Genomic DNA, 24,710 nt, shown 5'->3' with positions numbered 1-24,710 from the left:
ATCTATTGTGGCAGTTGAGATGTGAACTTTCATTAGGATACATTTTGCTCTTAGTTTGCATCACTATAGTGAAATATGACATATAAAAATAGACATAAGATATATTTCTGTTGCTCTTTTCATTAGAACTGGATAGAAATGATGTTATTTCCAATGTCTTTGTTTAAAAACAGGTATGTAAAAACAACATACCAAAGACCCCTTCCATGCTTTCAGCATGGTAACATTTTGTGGTGTCAGATTCCAATATAAAGTACATTGTTACATTACCATTAAAGATAAATACCTGTTGTGGTAACAAAATGAGTTCGAACAAAATCAAATAAAATTACCACCCAAGTGTTTGTATGTGTGAATAAAAAAATATGTGCCAAGTGGCTCTGGAAGAAAATATGTAATTGCTGAGAAATGAGCGAAATAAGCACGGAATTCCATCAAATGTCGGGTGTTATTCCGAGCAATGTGAATACACTGTCCCACATACGCTTTTCTGTGTTAGTGATAATCAGAATTATTGGTTCTGGGCTAAGATTTTATGATTCCACAAAGATAAGTTTACATTAATGTACCAGATCTAGATATATGTAATATGGTGACAATTAACCTTGATTTTAAAGACTTTCTCATGAAATAATTGTTTCCTGCAATTACTATTTTTACCTTTAATTTCCAAGTCATTTCTGAACCAAAAAAGATTAATTTTTAATGATCGACCATGACCCATTTATTATGTATGGGCTCTGTAACATAATCAATTGACCAACCATTTTTACATGATGTGCTATAGATTTATAGTAAACGGTAATTGTATAACTGTTTAGATATTTCATGTTCCTGGGCAATACTGTTTTTAAATAGAAGTCAGTAGAAGTAAATACTAAAAAAAATACAAAAGTTTTAAATTCCCTTGATAACAGTTCTTACAATCTTCCAGCATTAGACTTGTAAATAAATCTGACTTTGATCAGTTGTTTCAAGTTCTTTATTTAGAATGGTCTAAAATGAAAAAGAACAGCCTCTCTAAATGATTTTATCATTCATTTCGGTAGATGATAAAAAAATAGTTTAATAAATACTTAGTACTTTGTATTTGAATCAGTAATAACATATAAAAATGAAATATAAATACATAGGCTCATGAGCATCCTCTCTGTGATGCTAATACAAATTAATATCTCATAAGATAATAGTATCATCTGTAATCACACATATCAAAATAACATTTTCAAATATAATTTAATAACAAAAATCATAGAATGTATTCATTTACCTGTTTTCCCCTTTTTCTGATGACTAGGGCCAGTAGTACATTCTGATAATCTTAGATAGGTTTCAATTGGATCATAGTCTCTTGTAGTCATGTAATCTGTCATGGAATCTTTTTTCCTTCGCACTGGTGATGATTCTGCTGACGATGATATGTTAGAACCCCTAGCTGGTGAACTATTTTGCCTTGCTGCTTTATGTCTAATGCGCCTACCACTGAATGTATGCGTTGGTGAAACATCTGGTGACATATCACTGAAGTGCATCAGATCTTGTGGCTCTACATCAATCAACCTTTCAGGTTTGACAGAGAAGTCAATCCATGCCGTTGGTTCTGATAAATGTCTTTGCAACTGCCTGGGAGAGACACACCGTAGGACCCCCAGTCTTGGTAGTTCTGGAGACATCCATCGATCTCTGTTCTCGAGGCAACTTGTGATATATTCACTAGAAACGTAAATATCCTCATTTCCACAGTTTCGCAATGTGAGGCCACATGGCACTGTGTGTATCCTCTGCATATGAATGTTACCTTTGTTCTGGTTCTCACTCATAAAGTTTGAATTACAGTCTGTGAGCGGTAAGGATGATGTATCAATTCCAGCATCAGTCTTTGTTGCTTCCTCATTCCCAACATACCCTGCATTCAAAAAGGCACTTTTCTCTGTAGGTTGTGACTCAGTCAAGCTCCTAAGCAGAGCAGCTGGGATGTAACCCAGTTCCCTACGGTCATTATGTCCAAACCACCAATTCTTGTTGTCTTTCTGTAAAACTGTAAGGAGTTCACCTTCACAGAATGAGAGCATTACTGGATCAGGAGCAGCATAATCCTGGTTTGCTACATACTCCTTGTGTTCTACATGAAGAGGGATATAATTATGATTGTCTCTAGGCTGAGGTAAGGGCAACAGAGATGTAGTGATCGTAACCGGAGTTGTTCGAAGTAAGGGTTCTTTAAGAACCAGACCTGAAGATAAAAAAGAAATAATAATTTCAGTGTTATTTCAAACATAAGTCAATGAAATTGATGCTTTTGCATGATAAAATGCTATTTTTTGTGGCAATAATATCTACAGCTATAAATAAAAAACCTAAATATCTTCAAAATGAAGAACTTCATAAATGCTGAAAATGAAAAAAAAGGAAGTATAAAAAAAAACAAGAAAAAAAAATTCATTATCACACAGATGTACTGCATATATTTTACATAAATTTAAAAAAGAAATCAACATGAACCAATATCATTACTCTGATTTTGAAATATCTTGGAGAAAATTACGGAATTGTGTTTTTCTTTCATCATATGAACTTTTTGCTATAAATACCTACTATAAATAACAATATGTTACATACATACCTGACTCATCAAGAGGAGTTGTTCTATAGCACTGAATAAGGTTTCTTAAATCACAAGCCTGGATATCTCGCCCCCTGTCCTCACTCCGATCTCTCCTCACATAGAACATTGATTCAATGGTCTCGATCAGGTAATGATTGCAATGGTTTCTGGTACACACAGATATCACAAAATGTCCTGTATGCAAATAAAATAGATATAAACTTTTGCATTAGCATGAGAAACAAATGGAAATATATCTAGAATAGTACTACACAGAGACAAAACATACATGTACATTTACATCATAGTATGTGTTCCCTCATGTATTTATAACATTAGTTTTATGATGCACTGACAAGACGTCATAGAAGCAGTCGTTGCCATAGAAACAGTAATTGATCAGTGCTTCTCAAATCTCATATATAACCCTAGGATTTTACTGAAATCATCCATAGTTAACAATTCAGTAAGTGTTGATAGTATTTCATTTTCAGGAAATCCCTTCCCAAAAGCAACCGAAAGTACATTATGTATACCTTCATCATGAGTGATTAGTATGGTATAGGATTACCGAACACATTTCATGAATTCAATCATATCAAACAGTGTTGTCATAAAATACACAAATACCTACAAAATTTTAATATGTAAAAATTTTGCAGAAATAGTGTTTCTTTTTTAAGATATCAACTTCAAATTGGACCCCTCTTTGCATGTGAAATATTTTGGTCACTTGAAAATGGTATCGTATTACCGAACGTTTGTTTTTGATGGAAAAAGTTGAAAAGACAACAAAATCACCGATGAGCTATTTTTACAATGTTTTATTATTTTGAGAATACAAAGATTTTGAAAATGTGTTTTTGACCATTTTTCATCATCTTTCTATTCAAGTTCCATTTTGAAGGATGTTGCAAAGTTTTGAGCAAATGAAATTATTTTCTGATGCGTATGATGCGTGCGTTCAGTAATACAAGCCTGGTCAGTAATACAATCAGTCACTATACCTTAAAATACAGAATACCCCCTTTTTAAAAGGAAAGTGCACCCTGAAGGAAAGTTTGTTATAAAAATGGCAAAAATATAAAAATAAAAATTTGAAAATATTGGTGAAGGTTTGAGGAAATTCCATTAGACATTAAGAAAGTAATAAGAATGTAAAATTTTGGATTTGTGACGTCATAAACAAGCAGCTGCCCCATTTATATAAAATGCATTATGAATTTCAATATTTCATAGTTCGAGATGATTTATTTTTCATTTCTTTTTAGAAACGGATGTGAAATGATTTGTCTATTGATATACTGAATGTACAGTAAAAAACATTGTCAATTTTCTGAGAAAATGACATTTCATTGATATTTTACCATACAATATGTAGTAAAGGTGCACGCATATGACATCAAAAATCAAATAATTCATATACTAATATTAATCTTTTATTCTTTGGTAGATTTTTCTCAAACCTTTGCCAATAGTTTTTATTATTTTTTTCTGCTATTTTTACAATAAACTTGGGTGAACTTCCCCTTTAATACAAAGATGCTATAAAATAGACAGTGAATTTAATTTTCAAGAGATTTCCGGTAACCAAGGTATTCGATACAGACATTCTATACATACATTCATCAATGTGATAAATATTTAAAAAAATTCAATTTATAGAATGGTAAAAACATATTTCTGAATGCTTACCTCCTCTATTACTGCTTTGTCTTACTAAAAACAATCCTTCTTTGCCACTGGTATGACCTCTGAAAGGACTCTTGAGAAGTAGTTCCTCAGCCACCTTACGCTCCATTAGACCATGAAACCAAAGGGGTACTTCCACTAGCTTGCCCCGCCCACATGAACTATGGTGGTGATGATGATGAGATCTTAAAGAACATGGAGAGTTAGGCAACGAGTTATGCTGTCGCAGTTTGGATGGGCTGAACATGCTGCAACTCCTGTAATGAGATAAGAAATGAGAACAAAATAGATACATTTATTTTATCAAAATAAAATATAGGCAGATTCTTTGAAGAAGGTTGACTAATTCAGTACCTGGTATATCAAATTCAGATTGACAGTATATTGCAAGTAATTACAAAAGGGGAACTAGACCTAAAATGGAGGCCCAGAATCAACTGAGATGAGAAAGTCAAGAACTGAAGCAGAATAAAAATGCAGGGTATACCAGAATGCCAAAATAAAGAATTAAAACCAGTATTATAAACCTGTTACTTAATGGAAGGTCTGTATTAAGCCAAAATTATATACTTTAAGTAGTCACTTTAGTTTATTAAGATTATTTATTTTCATTTAAAAAGAAAAAATCAGGTTCCAATAATAACTAAATTTCCACCTTTTTTCTATATAAAACCACTTCTCGAGTATGGAATGGAACAGAAATTTCAAAATAAAATCCTTGTATATGGCTTTCTGATAAAGAACTTATGATAAATTTATACATGACAAGTGTTTAACTTGACATTATTCTTTTACAAAGATTAAAAACATATAAAACACACTATTAAAACATAGGTGGATAACTTTTTAAAAGTAGACATAATCAAATAATAATCTTAACGAAATCCACCTCCTTCCCAAATCTGAAAGTCTTAAAGGAAAATAGGAAAGTAGTATTTTATGACCCCCCCCCCATCCAATTACTTAATTGTGCCATTCACTCCTCAAACTGGAAAGATTTCAATCTTGGAAGTGGTTGACTAAATAGAATTTCCTGGAAAGACAACTCATTCAAACAATAACTTCAATTAAGAAAAAGGGCTATTCCACGGTTACCAACATTACATTTGGAGACACCTTGATTCATACTTGGAGCTGTAACTCCATTATTAGTGATAGGAACTAAACATCTCTTTACCACAACAAAGTATGCAGTCTGACTATCCTTTGAATAAAAAAAAACTTGGGAAATTTTATTACGCTCCTGGCAAATCTTTGGAATGTGTCGGTTACTGATGTTACATGATTTGGACATGCATAAAATGTTGAGATAAGTGAAAAGTGTCCTCATACAAAGCTTTTATGAAAGTTGATTATATCCATTTCAAAGAAGTATATTAGGGAGACATACTTTGTATATAATCAAAAAAATAAAGAACTTATGTTTTTTACTAGTGGAACAGATAAAGTAGTTACTCATGTTACATTTTGTCCATGTATGGTCGACAACATTAATGTCACTAAAATTCAATGTGTGTAAGATTCATGTTTCTGTAATAATATGAGTAGGATTTCAGACACCAGTTTATGTTTTAAGGTACATGTAACATTCTGAATAAGTTTCCTCCTCTCTTTTACTTATTGGTCAGTATATTGGTAATGTATTCACTAACTGTGCGAGATCTGGCTTGGGCTGTGTAAATAAAAACATGTATAACAAATGCATTCTATTTCTTGCCTAAAGCCCTCAACATCGATTAAAGAACCAGCAATAAGTATAAGTAAGGCAAACACAATTAAAATGTAGAGTTCAGATGGGCTATACAGTACAAAGACACATTGAGCTCTAGTCCAACAACCTATTGAATCACCCAAAAGAAATAAAATCATCCATCCTTGATGGCAAAATTTCCCACAATCATTATGCCTTCTGAGAAACTGGAAGTAACCAAGTACATATCTTTTCATCAATATTTACACAAATTTCCTTGAATGGTAACGATTATAAACCAAAACCTTGGTAACTAAATGATCCAAACTTCCACAGAGGGTTTGATAAATTACAAGAACTAGTCATTTGAGAAAAATGTACCTGAAAAGAAACTATACTGTCAATGTTGACATATGTGATATTTGATACCCAATGGTGTTTGCTGTATGAACTGACGTCTTTTCATAATTGAATTCAATTCAATAAAAGAAAAACAAACACAAACGATTCAGCAGAAGAGTTGCACAAAAAAATCCATATTTTGGAATGATGTCAACACATCTGACCTCAGAAGTAAACAATGATGTCTATTGTCTACTTAATATACTAGTATGACAATATTAAACTGAGGTGTTTTATGTCCATGTTTTAATACCCCTGCCCACACCATTTTATTGTTAGATTGTAGGAGGTGTGCAAGATTCTCTTTCACTTTCATATATGAACATGAAGTCATGATCAGCAGCTCAATGGAAGTATGAAAAATGAACAATCGGTAGTGACATAGAAATTGTTTACATGTCGGGAGTACATTGACGAACGCAAGTTACTAAAAGGTAAAATGCAGTACATTCTATCATCATTTTAAACAGAAAGTGAGAAAATGAATAATGGTCTCAATTCTATAATTGTTTTATAAAAGTGATATTAGTGAATGGGAAATTAATGAAGGTAACTGTGTAGATCCATACCATAATGAAGGATGTGGTATGACCTGACGTGTGTTCAGATTATGACATTGGTTTATACTTTTAGAATCACTAATGGTGAATTGAAAGACAGAGACAGATTGAGCAAAAGAGGGACACCTGACTCTGGTAATACCAAGGCGTTAACTTGCTCAGTAAGGGTAGGATGTGGTAGTGTCACATGGCCCGGTATGACTGTCATCGGACTTCCGACCGGGAAGTAATTGGATGCCAGGAGGATGTTTGTGGGAGTGTTATATAGCAGGTTCATGTGTACTGTCAATGCTTCAAGAGCTATATCATGCTCCAAGTCCTGCACGTACACATCAAGTCTTTTCACGCTGATCTCATTTTTCTCAAACTTAAAGGGATATTGCAACACAAGGTTCTGGACAATATTTACATTTAAAATGTCAGTGAATACAGGGTAATTTAATAATGGGAAGTTTACCCAATTAACAATTTATTTGAATAGTTCACATGCATAAAGATGAAAATTGCATCAGAATAGGAGGTACAATAACAAATTATGATATTTTGATGTTCCACTAAAAATCACAAATCAGTTAGGCCTATACATCCTGGTGAGTATGCAAATGATGGAACAAATGGTGCCACCCACTCACTATTTCTTTTTGTATATATTTACACTAAATATAACAGATTTAAATGATCTTTTGATTTATCTGTAACAAAGCTTTATTTTCTCCTTATCATGTGCAATTGATTTTTTTGTATTCTATTTTAGAAGAGTTTCCTTATTTTCAAAGGAGACATTTTTTAATTCAAACAAAAACATTATTTTAAATCAGATTTCAATGAAGTTATCAGCATTTTTCTTTTCTTTCTATTCAAACTAACTTTTTCTTGGAGTCAACTTGCCCTTTAAGATAATAACCTTAAAATAATTTGAAGAAATGCAGTACATGTACACAGTAGGAAGAGACTATCATTACAGACTAAAAAATGTTGCCTCATTCCTATCTAACCCACTTTTGCCAAATATTACCAAAATTATAACCTTTGAGAAAGGAACAATACTAATATGTTCATCAACAGCTCATGAGAAAAAAAAACATCGTGATCAAACTAAAAAGATATTCAATAGAATACCTGTCTGCAACACATGCGACAATCAATGTCATCATCATGATGTGTTTGAATTCAGGAAATAGACATCAAGCATCACTCTACTCATGATCTTGCCATCTTTCTTCAAGCTAAGCTCATTATGCTGCATAAGATTACTACATTTCAAGTTGAAAATAAAAATGTAACACCAAACTTTTTCTGATTGCAAGTTCGATGGTAGGTCAAGTTCACAGAACATAGTTAAACTTGAAGAAAGCCTACGTCACAGCTTTTTTGTAACAAGCGACGAGGGAATTTCACCCATTCCCATAATATGAGCCTACCTATTTCACATCTCTCCCTCCATCGATGTATACTTTCTCGGAAAAGGAGGCGTCAGATGGTTAGCTAACCAATTACTGAGGGTTGGATTGTAGTGTCGAGAGGACTGCGTGCAGACATGGGCAGCATGCTTAATTAACCTTCATCACCATCCATCTCCGTTCCATCGTAATGAAAGAGTTGAGAAAAAGAAAATAATCACATCTCCCCCATGTCTTCCATGAAGAATGCATGGATGGACGTAGCGAGCTACCGTAAGCTTTTCACTTACTAATTTTCCCTAGAACTCACAAACCTTGAAGCCAAAGGCCTAATAAAATCAAACCTTTCCAATTAATGTTTGACATTATTTGTTTACATGTCAAGAATGATCGTCCACATCTTATTTGTATGAAATTTAACTAACACATTAAACTACATTGAACTTAATCTCAATTCTGAAACTGATATACATGTAGTGAGCTTTAGTCCTGTACTCTGCAAGAGCTCATCATTTAATTATTATCCACTCCCTAGACACAGTTTCTTGCTGATAACTTCAAGTAAATAATTACTGTTTTAAAAAGTTAATCTATTAAATTAACTTTTTCAAAACAATTATGAAAGGAGATTGAACGATATAAACTCTTTGAGATGATGTGGATATGTAGTCAATATAAAGTGGAAGAAAGTTTAACAAATCACTATTAAAAAGAATTATCACTTGAAATCATAGGCTAGCGCTAACTTTATTTTACTTTAGAAGCTATTATTGAACCCAAAAAGATTTTTTTATAAATCCCTCCCCCCAAAGATATATGCCCAAATAAATTATATACCACTGAGTTATAAAAAACTGTGGCTTGAAAAAAAACCCCAAGAAAATCCACTTTGTGGCAGTGAGTGAATCAATTTTTTCTTCACATGTTTTATGAGCATGCATGGACTTCATGTAAGAATTCAATAAAAAGTTATCAAACAAGAAAAAAGCTTAATGAAAAAACTATGATTAGTATAATTTCTTTTTTAACAAATAAATAATGTCAGAATCAAAAAGGAACTTCAAACCATCATGTTCCGTGTTCGGGGGAAAAATTACATTATACATGTAGGGGCTAGGGGTGATGTCGCCCCCGAAATGCTCAATAGATCCATGGATACATCCCCATTGATTGTAATGTTGCAATGCAATATGTTGTGAAAAATGCCCCCCCCCCAAAAAAAAAAAAAAGAAGAAGAAATAAATGAATAAATAAATAATAATAATAATAAAAAAAATTGACTGTCCCTGTGGCACTCCAGGAATGATATAGTTATTCCTGAGGCATTAGAATTCAATATGAATTAAGATGATCCAGGTATGATACACAACCAAACCAAAGGGCCTCCGGAAATGACATTATCAGAGAAAGGACGTCAGAAGTGTCTCCGTCCCAACCAAAGCACAATTAATATGTATACCAGTCCAGTGCGCTCAAGAATCGTCACCCATCAATGTATCAAGGATGGGAGTGTATAATACGGGCAGTGGGTTTCTTCCTGGAATGCACATTAGCTATGCAGTATACAGACTGTTAATCAAAGAAGGCAGGCATCAGACAGAATTGCCCTGATGTGATTAATGAGCTGGAAATCAAGGAGGGTATATATAAATTCTACTATGCTTATAAGGATATTCATTGCGGCAGATAGTATAATGGGCTTTAAATTCACAATATGGTCTAATGCAATTTTTGCTTTCACCCTAACACTTTAAAATTATGGGAGATTCTAAGTCCATAACCTATCAAATTCTAAGTAATAGAAACAATACCACTCAAGATAATGTTTTTTCATAACTTGCTTGGTTGGTAGAATTAAATCAAGTTCAATTAATGAAAATACTCTGGAATCCTAGAATATCATTTCCTTCATGTCTGATTCAAAGTCACGTAATGGATTTTTGGAAAAAAAAACAGTGTAGGCCTATAACTATACAGTGAAAAAACAAACATTACAAACCATTCAAAAAAAAACAAATCATCTAAATTTATTCCTAAATTATCACCTGACGAAACGTATGTGTCAGCTAAAATGAAATTTGACCTTGAACATGCTACATATACCTAATGCTTTTTAAGTAGATGATCAGTGATACTTAATTACCCTTATGTTCACATTTCATGAACGAGATGTTATATAGTATGGCAATTCATCAAATGCCCTCAACATGGCCAAAGTTCTTTGACCTTGGTCACATGACCTGAACTCACACAGGCTGTTCACTGAAACTTGAATATGTCTATAAGCATGGGCCCTAGACTAAGTTTCATAAACTAGATCCATATACTTTCAAATTTACGATTATATTTCAAACACTTAACCTTGGTTAAGATTTAATTGTTGACTCTAAATGACCTTTGACATTGGTCATATGACCTGAAACTCTCACAGGATGTTAAATGATACTTGATTACTCTTATATCCAAGTTTCATGAACTAACTCCATAAACTTTCAGTTATGATGGCAATTCAACAAATATCCCATGGCTCAAGTTCATTGACCCTGTCACTAAATTATTTTTTTTACATTGGTCATGTGACTTAAGACTCTGGCATACTCGGTAATACTTGATTACCCTGATGTCCAAGTGTCATGAATTAGGTAAATATACTTTCTAAGTTATGATGACATATCACAAACTTAACCTTAGGTTAAGATTTCAATGTTGACGCCCCCGCCACCATCTGAAAAGCAGCGCTTTTATGCTCCTAATAACAGGGAGGTTATGACTCTTGTTTTCCAATCTGAGGGACATGGGTTCGAACCCCAACCACCGCATGTTTTCCTTCAGCAAGAAATATTTCGCTGCACTCAACCCAGGTGAGGTGAATGGGTACCAACAGGAAGAAATTCCTTGAATGCTTGAGCGCCTTCCAAGGCAGCACAGCTAAAGCGGCAGTAAATATACAAGCACTTTCCTCAATGAAATATGATGCATGGGAAATATTCATACGATAATAAGCTCCAAATGGAGGAATAGAGGTACAAAGATAATGAAGTGGGATGCTACAATTGCTTCACAGTTCACACCATGGTGGTAAGAAGTCATGCTCATAATACATCAAGTTCCTTACTGATGACTAAACATGGATCTACACATGCCTTTCAGCCAATGCAAAATTCTTCATTTTTGTTTTCCGAACCAGTTTGGAAGATCGCTTCGATCGTTCTAATTTCATGTTAAACTAGTTTCCAGTAAACTAGTTTTAGGAAGGTAGTGAGAACTGTGTCTAGTTTACTGGAAACTAGATTAACATATAATGGGAATGATCGAAGGGGTCTTGGAAGCAATCTACCAAACCAGTTTGGAAAACCACCTTGAGAAGTGGTTTTCAAGATCGCTTTGCTTTGTTAAACTACACTGTAATTTAGTGTAGGTTGTTCACGACTATTCTTCAGGACGCAATTTTTTCCCATAAAAAATGCGAAAAACGTGACCCCACAAAGAATGTTCCTATACCAACAAGACCACTTCACGTGAAGTGGTATTGAAAAATAGGTGATCAGATGGGAATGCTAGAAAACAATCTTCCAAACTAGTATTAGTACTGTAATGAGAACGGGGTCAGGGAGTCAGGAAACCTGATTTTTTTTATAATTGAAAATTTCAGATATATATTTGTAAACATGACCCATATGCAAGCAGTTTTAATATTGCATCTTTCTCACAAGATGTGTCTTATTTTTCATGATTATTTTTAAAAATTCTTTTAGATTTTAATGAGATAATGATTTTACTTTAAAATATCTTTCAAAAGTTAAAAAAAATAAAACAGGCAAAGGCATATATGTAGGAAAGGTCTACTGAGAGAAGAAAGTTGTTTATTGTCTTCACTCTTCATTAAAAAACTTAAAAAATTTAAAAAATAATATAACAAATTTGATGTAATGTTACTCAACTAGATGATAGTCCTGAGCTGATTAATGTCTGAATTTACAGACTAAGTTATTATGATAGAATTGTTGTTTTCCTTCAAGGCAGACTGGACTGTGTCTTCAACTAATGTATTTTTTTCTTCTCTTTGTTCCCTTTCATCTTTATTCATCTGTAAATCCCTCTCGAGAAGGAAGACCTGGTCATGATAATCCTCCAAATAGGACTATGAGGGCAAGCAGGAAAGAAGGAATACAATCACTTATCTACAGTGCATATTAAAAAATGGGACAGTTTAGAAAAGTCTATAAAAAATTTGTTTTAAAATATTATATCTATATTTTGATATTAATAGATGCTCTAAGGTCTTATCTTTCAAATGCCATTTAAAAAAAATTAATTTTGTTCAAGCTTGGGCGAACACGGGACGTTTTTGGCGGGGGTTCAAAAAGAGGCTTGTGCCTAAATGGCAGAAATGAGAAGTTTGATGATTAGACCTTTGGCTATTATCAGCAGACTTTCTCTTAATCTTTTCATTATCTTTGCCATAATTTTCGAATTATGCTGTCAAATTTCATTTACAAATTTATTTATTTACCTGAATTATTTTGTGTTTCATTTAAACATCTTTTAACTTTGAATTTTCCTTCATGAGTAAGATAAGAAGACTTTGTCAACCCAAGTAAGAAGATTTGCATTATTAATGTGGAGAATTTGTAATTATTCAAATCCTTTTATTAAGTGAAATAATTTATGTTATGGTATACCTATAAAAGACATGAGTCCTATTTTCAAGGTGCTATTGAATCCTTCACCAAGTTTAATTATGTTCTTGACAGGACAAACAGGAAAGGATTCATTTCTTTCTATGGCAATGGTGTATCGAGTCAATTTTGAAGGAGCAAGATATGGCAGATCTGGTAATATGTATTAAAAAGCTGTGAAGCGAGCAAGCAAAAATTTCCACTTTTTGAATTAAAATATCCAATATTGTGATTTTGACATAATATTCAAACAATGATATCATATTTCATTTTCTATGTTTTATGTTTTTTTTCTTTCCACTCTTTTTTTCTTGGTCAGAATGTTTTTTCATTGGGGGGGGGGGAGCACCCTGAGCCCCCATCCATCAGTATGCCACTGTTCAAAGGCACCATAACCTTTGTAGCACACAATGAAAGGATTTGAAGAAAAAAAACACGCTCTCCCATACTTCGGTTTTTAAAAAAAAATTGTTCTTGCCTAAAGAAGGAATATTCAAAGCTAAAAGAGTACATATTAAAAATGAACAACAACAGAAATATTCAAGCAAATAAATAAATTTGGAAATGAATTTTGACCGGACAATTCGAAAATTATGGCAAAGATAATGAAAAGGTGAAGAGGAATTCTGCTGATTAGCAAGAAGTCCGACCATCATATTTATCATTTTATGCCATTTTTGCGCAAGCCTCCTTTTCAACCCCAGACAAAAACATTCTGTGTTCGCTCAAGCATGAACGAAACTCAATTATTTTAATGACATTTGAAAGATAAGACTTCAGAGCACCTATTGACACCAAAATATAGAGATCATAATTTGAAACCAAATTTTATAGACTTTTCAAATCTGTCCCGTTTTTTTTATACGCACTGTAGTTGAGAGAAGCTCAATACATGATGAGGCTGGAAAACTTGTCTCCCATGCAGAAATAAAATACTTTGTGGGATTTCAAAAATACAATATCCATTAACACGGTAAACATATATAGCATATATAGGTGGTTTCAAACCGCCTCGATCACAAGAATCCCCGTTAAATTACGAGAACTTTTTTGGGGCTAAAAATACCCATTAACTATTCCTGCATTCACACCGCCCTGAAACATACCCTTTCGGGATAAGTTCCCGAAGTTACAAGCATGCGCAGTATGGTCTGATAAGCAGGCAAGCCGCGAGATTCAAAATCACTAGCCCAGCAGCCACCCACGCCGCCGCGCCCAACGACACGCTGGGCTAAAAGTTCCCGTAATTTGCTTTCACATCGCCAAAATACCTGCGACCTTGGAAAAATCCCCGCGAAAGTTCTCGTAATTTCGCCAAGTACCTACTATTTAGCGGGTATTTTCTTTCGGGGATATTACGCATAGTTTGCTTTCACATTACCAAAATACCTGGTATTTTCTGATCGGGGTAAATTTCCCGATCAGAGAATACCTGGAACTGACGAACTTCGAGGCGGTCTGAAACCACCTTATGTGAATGGAACACTAGGAAATTTCTGGCATTTTTTAAACAATAAATTTCTAATCATCAATTTCTCTCCAAGTAAGCCAATTTTTGACAAAAAGAGTGCAAGGGGCTTGAATCAAAACATGTTGCCAATGTACATAGGGCTACACAACCACTGATTTAGGAAAATTTATGAACCTATTGACAGCTAAAAAGCTTTAAAATTTGTCAGGAAGTAGACAGGTTAATTCATATTCATTATCATGTGAAAAATGGTCTTTAAATTCCCTAAATATTGTATATTGAGAAGGGGTTAGACAAAATTCATATACAATGCCATGCTAAATTACAGTGTACAATACAAATCCCTCCTCAGAGCATTTCTTTCTCTGTTTTTTCATTCAACATATTTCCGTGACCAGTCTAGCACAGGTTAAGGGTTGCAAATTTAATTTTGCAAAATGTCAGAAATGTAAGTAATTGATTTTACATTCGCCGCCAGATTGAGTAAGTCAATACAGGAATATGGGGAAGAGTAATATTTATTTTCCTGCGCTTGGGTTTTATCAAATTTGCTCCTGCCGAAAAGGTCGGACTTCTTTTATGCAACAAAGGAAAGGGGAGGAAGGAAGGGAGAGGCAATATGGGGTCTCTTCTTTACTGATGTTTTACTGCAAGCATGTCATACTTTTGTGAATGCAGGCAGTAATGAGGGGTGGATAGAGCCTAATCTTGTCTGTGGTATTACCATCCATTGAGGTGTAATGTGGAGGAATCAAAATCTTCATTCCTCATGGATACATTGGTGGGAGGATGAAAGTAGGTGGTTTCAAACCGCCTCGATCACAAGAATCCCCGTTAAATTACGAGAACTTTTTTAGGCTAGAAAATACCCATTAATTTTTCCTGCATTCACACCGCCCTGAATCATACCCTTTTGGGATAAGTTCCCGAAGTTACGAGCATGCGCAGTATGGTCTGATAAGCAAGCAAGGCGCGAGATTCAAAATCACTAGCCCAGCAGCCACCCACGCCGCCGCGCCCAACGACACGCTGGGCTAAAAGTTCCCGTAAATTGCTTTCACATTGCCAGAATACCTGCGACCTTGGAAAAATCCCCGCGAAAGTTCTCGTAATTTCGCCAAGTACCTACTATTTAGCGGGTATTTTCTTTCGGGGAAATTACGCGTAGTTTGCTTTCACATTACCAAAATACCTGGTATTTTCTGATCGGGTTAAATTTCACGATCAGAGAATACCTGGAACTCATGGACTTCGAGGCGGTCTGAAACCACCTAGTGAAAGAGAATAATAGATTGAAAAAGACACCCACAGAGCAAATTGAGTAAAGCAGCACTTGGTGAAAATTCATTACCATTTAATTCACTTATTCATGAGACCAACCTACAGCAAAATAATACTGAGCAACACATCCTAAGAAGGATCATCAAACGCACATTTCAAGATCTTGTCAGTCAAGATGATTATTTTTTTAAATGAAAGGAGGGTTTACAATGACAAGGCGTTAGTTTTAGCAAAAGCAGAAAAAATTAAGAGAAACATATATTAAAATATTAAGCAAAAAACCTCATTTGAGAATTACCAGTAATGGCTGAACTTTTTGACTTCATATGCATGCAAACAGCTCTTCCATGTCACGTGATATCAAGTTTTTATAAATAATTGAAATATTATTTGTCTGTACATTATTATGTTAGACAATGCAGTGGAACATATTTTCAATTATTACCTATACAAAGCATTCTAGCAGATAAATATCCTATTTCGCTCACTACTTTCAATCCGAGACCAAATAGGTAAACATTTACCATGTTGCCCTCCTCGGGCTTTGCCTATAGGAATACTGTACAAAACCAGAGGGCAACATTGGCCATATTTCTGCTATAGTGCACTTGCGCAGTACGAGCCAATTTTGATCGCTAATTTCAGTATTTGAGAAATATGATTAGAACCAGTTTATGAACCAACGCCTAAGCGACGCGGCCAGTGCATACCATACACAAAATCAAGCGCAAGATTTCTAAGTATATGTGCGCGCTATGCAAAATGCGCGACTGCAAGGTATTACATCACAATTACTTGGCAAGGGTTACTTCGCTTGAATAACCTGAAATCAGAAGAAGTGATATGATAAGCAAACAGGCATACAAATTGTTCCAAATAATAGCTTGAATTACAAATTGTACAGCCTTAGGTAATTTAACTGGCTCTTTTGGGAAACATCAAATATGTCGCCCTTAAAAGAACCATACTGCCCTCGTCTAAAAACTTGGGCCAATATGCTTCTGTTGCAGGTGACATATTTGATGTTCCCCTAAAGACCATTTAATATGATATAATTATCATTTACTTGGCAGCTGCATTGCAATCATGTGACACCACAAAAACAAAAACTTTAAAAAATTCTTTATTCTGTTTTAAATAATTCTTTGACTGATTTTGCTAACTCCCCACCTTTATGTTTTTATTCATTCATTTATTTTATTTTTGTTCATTTTTTTTTGGGGGGGGGGATCAAAACTCACTTGGAAATCTTCCCCTTTAGTTGACAATAATCTTATTAAGCTGGGACTGTCACATATAGTTTATTTAGGCAAATATATTTGCTCATGTTTTTAAGAGGTAATTGAGCTCAGAATGATAAGATTTTATTTCTATACAATGAATGCAGTTCAAGTTCAACATTATTATAAAATTAATGTATAAACCCATCCAATCACAAATAATCTTAGCCAAAAATATTAATCAAAGATCAATAAATCTTAGAGTGTTGATAGCAATACAGGTAAATGAAATGAAGAGATGTAAATCGAGGGAAGGGAGATAAATGGTCTTGATGACGGTACACCCTACACTACAGTATGTTGCTTTATTTTCATTCGGTCCAATGCCAATTCGTCCAATTGCCATCTTGTCCACTATCATTTGGTCTACCATCAGTTCATCCAATATCCTGATGGTCTAATTGCCATTTTTTCCACTCACTGTTTCATCTAATAACTAGTTGGTCCAATAGCCATTTAGTCCATATACCATTTGGTCTAATTAGATTAAGTGTTAATTGGACAAAATGAATAAAAATAAAAAATATTAGACCAACTGGTTATGGGACCAACTGTTCATAGACGAACTGGTGATTAGACAAAGTGATAATAAGACCAAATGGCTATAAGACCAAATGGTTGTTAGACGAAATGTTGATGGATGGAATGGCATTAGACTAAATGAAGCCAGAAGGTAGACCATGTGGTAAATGGACGAGTTGGCAGTACAAGAATTGGCAATTTACCAGTATGTTTAGGGTCCATGGTCTGATTTGGAAACTCTTTTTCTTTTCAGTGTACATTGTATGACTGAATGAACAGTTATAATTTATGTGTCCAAAGTCTACATTTTGCCCAGAGTAAAACATGAAACATGATGAATGTACGAGAATCAAGCTTTATATACATGAATGAGTTTTTTTAATTGACGAATGATTTTTTTGAATTGACAAACAACTTCTTTCAGATAATTCAAGTTAACAATGTCAGCCAACTCCAAAGTACAATCAATTGTTACCATTGTTTTGGTTATAAATACACATGCTCATGTGTATTTATCTAGCATTATAAGTGCCTAAGATTCAGATATGACTAATTTTACAGATTTTAAGCTGAAATCAGAATAGAGTTTCCACTTAGACCTGCAGCACGATGAATCATTTCTCATTTGATTTGAATTGGATGTAAGTCCAGTCGTAACTTCAGATGCACCATTGGCCAGGGGTAGGCCTACAAGTGCCAGTAATGCTGACTGCAAATTTCAAAGTACACTATTCTTCACAATGATCAGTAAAATTACAGATATATCATTTCCCTAAGATGGCGAAATGGGCTGACAATAATATTCAAATCTATGATCTCATATGATAATCTATGCCATGTCCAAGTTGACATTACACTAAACTACAACAAAATCAAATCAATGCAAGTCATACATTAAATGCAAATGTATCCTATTGCAATTATTTAGGCCTACACCTACATTATATGTAAGCATATCATTGAAGCGAACAAATTTTCACCAGGGTGATTCATAAAGCTGTTCGTAAAGTTAAGAACAACTTTACGCACGACTGGAACCTGTTCTTGGGTCATAACTCAATTACATAGGGATATTAGCACAAAAAAGGATCACCAGTCGTGCGTAAAGTCATTCGTATCTTACAAACAGCTTTATGAAACACCCACCTGATAGTCCTCTTCATATTCTCTGCCAACAACTAATGGCAGTCATATGTTTTTTTGGAAAATATCAAACTTTGCTATGCAAGGTACAAATGGTTTATGAGACAGGAAAGTGAGCAAATAGATGTATAGTGAGACATGCACCACACATCGACCACCTCTTTTTGAAACCGACCATCGTGCGCACATTAAAATTATTGCGTATTACAATCATTACGCGCGGGAGAGTAGGCGCAGTGTCCATAGAAACTGTAAGAATCAATTTCATGAGGAAAAAAAGCAACAAAATGTAAAAATATAGTAGAATTCATCAAAACTGTATTGACCAGACCCGAAACCCGCTGAAAGTGAAAAACAGTTGTTCATACCAAGAAATCTGATAGGAAACGGCTTTAGAACAAATATCCGTCGTCAATCGTCGAATCATGTGACGGAGCTCGCAGTGGAAGTAGTGCGACGATCATTAAGCATGTTGACATCATGGAACTGATTTGGAAGAGTCAAAATATTTCGCCATCGTGACAAGAATCGGCCGTAAACTTAGCGTATCATGGGTGGTCGGTTTCAAAAGTAGGGTGCGAATGAACAAATGTAAATGTGTTGCATAAGTTGTTTACCGATATGTACGTGAATAGAATCAGAGTCGCCGATCGAAACATGGGAATCTGATCTGCTCAATTTTCTGCACAAAATGAGACGAAACTTAGGTAAATCTGATAATTTTGCAGATACGATGCTTAGAAAATTAGGTGGTCGATAAGGGGTAGTTCCAACCATACTGTAATCCTGTGCTGTACTGTAGCCTGTATCAATAATGACCAAGATCATAATTTTAAATAATCATCATTGATGTAACATGCAGGTCTTTGTTGAAAAATAGTATACATGAATTTGTTCTCAAGGATAAAGTTATCTAAAACAGACTTACGTGGTGCAGAAATTTTCTGGGAGACACATGGAAGAAACTTTTGTGTAGATTGGGGATGCCATGAATCACCGATACATGTTTGAAGAGAGTAAGGCACGTCTTCTACTGCCTTATACTTCAACAAACTAAAGTTGAAGACAAGTATTCCAATGATATATTTCACTGACAAAATGAGAGATTGCAAGGCTCAAGGCTCCATTGGATGTTCATGCTGTGATCATTCCTTATGATGAATTGCACAGGAAGTCCTGGCTGCAGGATGGTTTTGAGGAAAGCAAGAGCCAAAATTACAATGTAGATTCTTACATCCAAAGAATTCCACCACTGATGTCTGCTTCTCTCTCTGTGATAAACCTGGAGCTTTATTGGTACGAATGTCTATTCAGTTCAAACGTGTTGTTAAACCTGTGTAAGGACCCACATGCAAACAATTGAGCTGTCATAAATATCGGGCAGCCCCTGCGGAGCATGATAAGCACACAGAAGATTCACTCTGAATGCCAAGCGACTTCCGATCTAACAAGCTGATGGAGAAGCACAGGCCACACAGCTGGGAGAACAGATGAAGCCAGTCAACCACACTCCATCCGCTAACCTTCTCAGGTTTTTTTTTCATCTTTTTTTCCCCCTCACCCCTCATCACCCACTCACACAGGATATGAGGTCATAAAACGACCAGCATACCATGCTTCAACAAACTTCAATCACCAACCTCATTTACATACAGATTAGGTCCCATACATTATAGGCTGCCCATGCCAGCCAGCCAGCCAGGTACAGACTTTTCTCACAGCACATACACAGAATAACCCACATTCACCCATACAGAATCCTCATTACACATGTGACCTCAGTTTCATTGGTATCTGTGTTTACACACAGCAAATTTTCGCCATCACAATTTCTGGTAGAATGAAGCTCTATGAGTACAGTGTGTGTACAACTAATACATAATTCATGGTTTCATTCTGCTCTTGGATTGGCTGGAGAAAAGCTGTGTTGTTATAATGGTATACCCATTCAGGAAAAAGCAAACAAAACAAAAACAGAACATCAAAAGATCTATCCAGCATTTAAAGGGGAAGTTCACCCTGAAGAAAACTTTGTTGTAAAAATAGCAGAAAAAATAGTAAAAATTATTGGTGAAGGTTTGAGGAAAATCCGTTAAATAGTAAGTAAGTTATCAGAGTTTAAAATTCTGGATTTGTGACGTCATAAACGAGCAGCTGCCCCATGTGTTATGTAATATAAAATGTATGAAATTCAAATTTTGTATGGTTCCTGATGACTTAATTTTATTTTCTTTTCATGATCGGGTGTGAAAAGATTTGTCTATTGATATACAAAAGTTACAGTGAAAACCATTTTCAATTTTCTGAGAAAATGACATTTCATTGATTTTTTTACCATTCGCTATGTAGGAATGCTGCTCGCATATGACGTCACAAATCAAATAATTGAAATTCTAATAACTTCAATTATTTGATGAATTTTTCTCAAACCTTCGGCAATATTTTTTATTATTTTTTCTGCTTTTTTTACAATAAACTTTTTGTCAGGGTGAACTTCCCCTTTAATTCCTTCTCAGTATAATAAAGTTGATCTTGAAATACCTATAAAAATAGGCTCTATATTACAAATTATAAAAAAAGATGTAATTCTTGAGATTTTCACCCATGGTTGAGGGAAAGACAAAGCTGGCATATCGGCAGGCGTACATTCTTAGAAAAATGAAGATAAACATAAACATGTTGGAAAAATTTTACTGAAAGTGAAAAAATATATATATTGGTGATTTCAACCAAGTGGTGACCCTCTCATACTAGCAAATATGATTATTCTTCTACACAGAGGACAGCTGCCACCCCTAAAAAACAACACACACCCACACACACACACATAGGGCCTAAGCTGCTTTTCATTACAAATTTCACCAAATAAAGCCATCCAGGACGTATAACAAATCCTAAAATTTCACTTATCTCGTGTTCGGTTTCATTACTTCTCTCTCTTCTCTAAAATGACTTATTGCCCCATTAGAAAATCAGTTTTGCAAGCAGCCATTATCTCTTCTACCCCTTTCATAAACCCAATTATGCGGCTAATAGCAGCATAATTTGGTCGTAAAATTGGAGGAGGACAAGAGTAATCCGCATTATTTTGATGCTGCTATTATCCGCATAATAGCAGCATCGGGACAAGATTTTGAGTTCATGAACGCATTTCCAAATAATGTGGATAATTGCCATGGTGCGGTCACAAGGTCACCCTTTTCCAACACAACCGCATCGGAGGGGGCGTGTCCAGTTGTCATGACGATTATCCACCTTTTTCAGGATGAGCGCTCGTAAAAATAATGCAACTTATTTTCGGAGTTTGTGAACGCAATTTTTATTGAATTGTCCGCATTACTCTTAGGCGGCTAATTGGAGGATAGGTTTATGAAAAGGGTATTAGTAATATCATCTATAATGTACCTGGGAAGATAAATGAACAATACTGGTAATTCTACTAAATTAACTCTCACATTTCTTGTCTGATTTCTTGCAATGTGTCCCATTCTGTTTTATTGAACAAAAATGTTTGTTTACCAACATTGGCGGCGGAAGCCAAAAAATTTAGGGGGAGTCCATCTGAAATTTTGGGATGGACACAGGTAAAAAATTGGACAAGCCCCCCCCCAAAAAAAAGGTCATCAACCTGAATTTTAGATTTTAGGGGGGAACAACACACGTTTCAGGGGGGATCCACATGAATTTAGGGGGGACGCAGGAAAAAAAATGACAAAAAAAAAAGGTTATCCAAAATTTTTTTATCTTTTTGGGGGGACCATTCCCCCATCCCCCCGCCCATGTTTACCAATGTTGGATACCCTGAAATCAAACTTTCGAATGAAAAAAAATCTTAAAGAAATCTATTGACAAATCAAGGGGACACCATTGGAGAAAGATCTCCCACCAACAGAAAACTAACCATCATACAGTACATCCAAACAGAACATATAAGCTTTTACTTGTCTTACTAACAAAGTATGGTACAAGAAAATGCCCTAATATGGTTCATATCAATTGTAATGAAATTTTAAATTGTTCTAATGATTTCTTATATGACTTTATACAAACATAGGAAAGGAATTGTGAGCCTCACATTGTTTTATGCTTTAGAAAGTGGTAGATAAGATCAGTAGTTCATACTGTCTATGTTGTTTTTGCATGTTTTGACATCCATTTGATAAAAAGAAAACATTACAGAGAGTAATGTTTTCATTTGCACCTGATTTCTTACAACATAATTCACATCGACCAAACACAATAATAACAACAAGTTTCATTAAATTTATCAAAGTCATATTTTGGGGAGAAAATGTTTCAGTTGTCAAACTATCATTAACATTGTCAAATATTAAAAGCTTCTTAACTTCAAAGCTGAGTTAAACTAATAATAACAAAAATTCCCCACCTTATACAACTGAACAGTCCAGATTAGACCTAGCCCTATCAGGTCTTTCAACCTATCTATAAAAAAAAAGTTTACCTTGAAGAGTTCCCACCTCATAAGTCACTTTCCATGAAATGTAGTTTGAAATGAATGACTGATTGGTATGATCTTTTTATGAAACTAAACTACTGCCTCCTACTTTGTTTGCATTCCAAAGATATATCTATGAATTGAAAGTGGAATGATTAATGTCTGATATATAGACTATATGTATGCAAACACACAAGGCAGAAAGTGGTTCAGATAGGAGTGAAAGTAGAGCATCTGATAAAGGCTTTATTCCACCTTGATCCCTAAACTGGTCAAAGAATGTCAATGTTCAAGGCCATGGGAGTAAAGTTCGGTGTCCTCAAAAACAGGTGAATAGTAGTAGTCTTTTAACAAGGTGTCAACTTCAAGGAAGTGGGTTGTAGGGGGAACCATATTTATAAAAGTTAATTAATGCATTTTTAAAAATTCATTGAGAGAATACAAAAAATGCAGAGTCCCTGTTGATTATTGTCATGAATTTTATCAGTTCATTCTGACTTAATAATGCTAGGAGGTCCTTGATATAATCATGTGAACTGAAATAGACACAGGCAAATGCCATGGATTAACTTGAAGGAAATTTCACTCTGGTGTAAAGTTGATTTTTAAAAAAGCAGAAAGCAAAATAATCATTGGTAAAGATTTGGCAAATATCCATTAAAGATTAATAGAGTTATGTTTTGTGACATCACCTGTGAGCAGCTCCATTGAAAAGTCAAAGTCAAATGCAAATTTTCTCCTAAATTTGGGAATGATTTTATTTGTGCATTTGTAATTGTTATATCATCAGACACAATAATCATTTCTTTTCCTCTGGAAGAAAAACATTTTTAGTAATCATGAATCGTTGCACAGATTTGCTTCAATGGACTTTGCTTTATAAATTCAATTTTTGGTAAGAAGTCTACATTCTGCCCGCTACACCCTCCCCACCCACCCCCCCCCCCCATCATGTAACTTCTGAAATTCTGCGCAACTTTGTTGTTTTTGGTACTGGAAAAAAATCAAATTGGGGTTGATGAAGAACAGCACCTTACCTATGATGTGATGTGTAGTTTTCCTATTCCAGACCAAGATCCTGATTTAAAGAGCTCACTTGCTTCATTCCCATCTTGGCTTTCTCAGGCATAGCCTATAAGTGGGAAGGGAAGGAAGATATGGTAATTCCTCAGCAAATCAAAACACACTTTGGTTTTCAAATGACACTTTATTTCAAATTTTTCTTCTTTACAGAGCAAACTAAAACCTTTGAAGATGGTAGTTTGAATGAAATCTTTAGATATAATAATAATAGTGAGTGTGAATTTCTACAATTATAATCATGAACTGGTACTGTCACTATGGCCGACAAACTTTCACTTTGTTCTAACACACAAAGAGATTTAGATTTCTAAGGGTGTGTTTATGCTTCCATTGCGAGGACAGAATCAGCGATTTCAAACGTCGATTCAAAACGCTGATCGTAAACGTGGTTCTGGGAGTGCTGTTTATGCTTCACTTTTCAGAGCAAATCATGATCTCCAGCTGGC

At 34.7% G+C, this 24,710-nt stretch overlaps 1 protein-coding gene across 2 annotated transcripts; it reads right to left on the bottom strand.

Moving 5' to 3' along the window:
• Positions 1-365: 365 nt before the first annotated feature.
• On the bottom strand, positions 366-24,309 carry LOC121410387. Of its 2 annotated transcripts, none has more exons than XM_041602435.1 (4): positions 24,219-24,309; positions 4,301-4,554; positions 2,624-2,800; positions 366-2,233 (listed from the first exon to the last, which is right to left on the bottom strand). In XM_041602435.1, the coding sequence occupies exons 2-4, from the start codon at positions 4,542-4,544 to the stop codon at positions 1,263-1,265; spliced, it is 1,392 nt and encodes a 463-aa protein (XP_041458369.1). In that variant the 5' UTR covers positions 4,545-4,554; positions 24,219-24,309; the 3' UTR covers positions 366-1,262. The 2 variants fall into 2 exon arrangements, with proteins under 2 accessions (XP_041458369.1, XP_041458368.1); XM_041602434.1 differs by lacking the exon at positions 24,219-24,309 and adding an exon at positions 19,654-20,390.
• Between the last annotated feature and the right edge of the window lie 401 nt (positions 24,310-24,710).

The sequence above is a fragment of the Lytechinus variegatus genome, chromosome 3, assembly GCF_018143015.1.
Source record: "Lytechinus variegatus isolate NC3 chromosome 3, Lvar_3.0, whole genome shotgun sequence".
Taxonomy (NCBI): Eukaryota; Metazoa; Echinodermata; class Echinoidea; order Temnopleuroida; family Toxopneustidae; genus Lytechinus; species Lytechinus variegatus.
Note: the sequence above shows the minus strand (reverse complement) of the source record. Positions and strands in the feature narration are given on the sequence as shown.

What these genes read in the sequence shown, in the direction of transcription:
- LOC121410387 (XM_041602434.1), bottom strand. Translation starts at nt 19,715, where the DNA reads ATGGCATCCCCAATCTACACAAAAGTTTCTTCCATGTGTCTCCCAGAA. An exon ending in CCAGAAAATTTCTGCACCAC is followed by an intron (nt 4,555 to 19,653) that starts GTAAGTCTGTTT and finishes ATCTCATTACAG; the next exon opens with GAGTTGCAGCATGTTCAGCC. An exon ending in AACTCCTCTTGATGAGTCAG is followed by an intron (nt 2,234 to 2,623) that starts GTATGTATGTAA and finishes TTTTATCTTCAG; the next exon opens with GTCTGGTTCTTAAAGAACCC.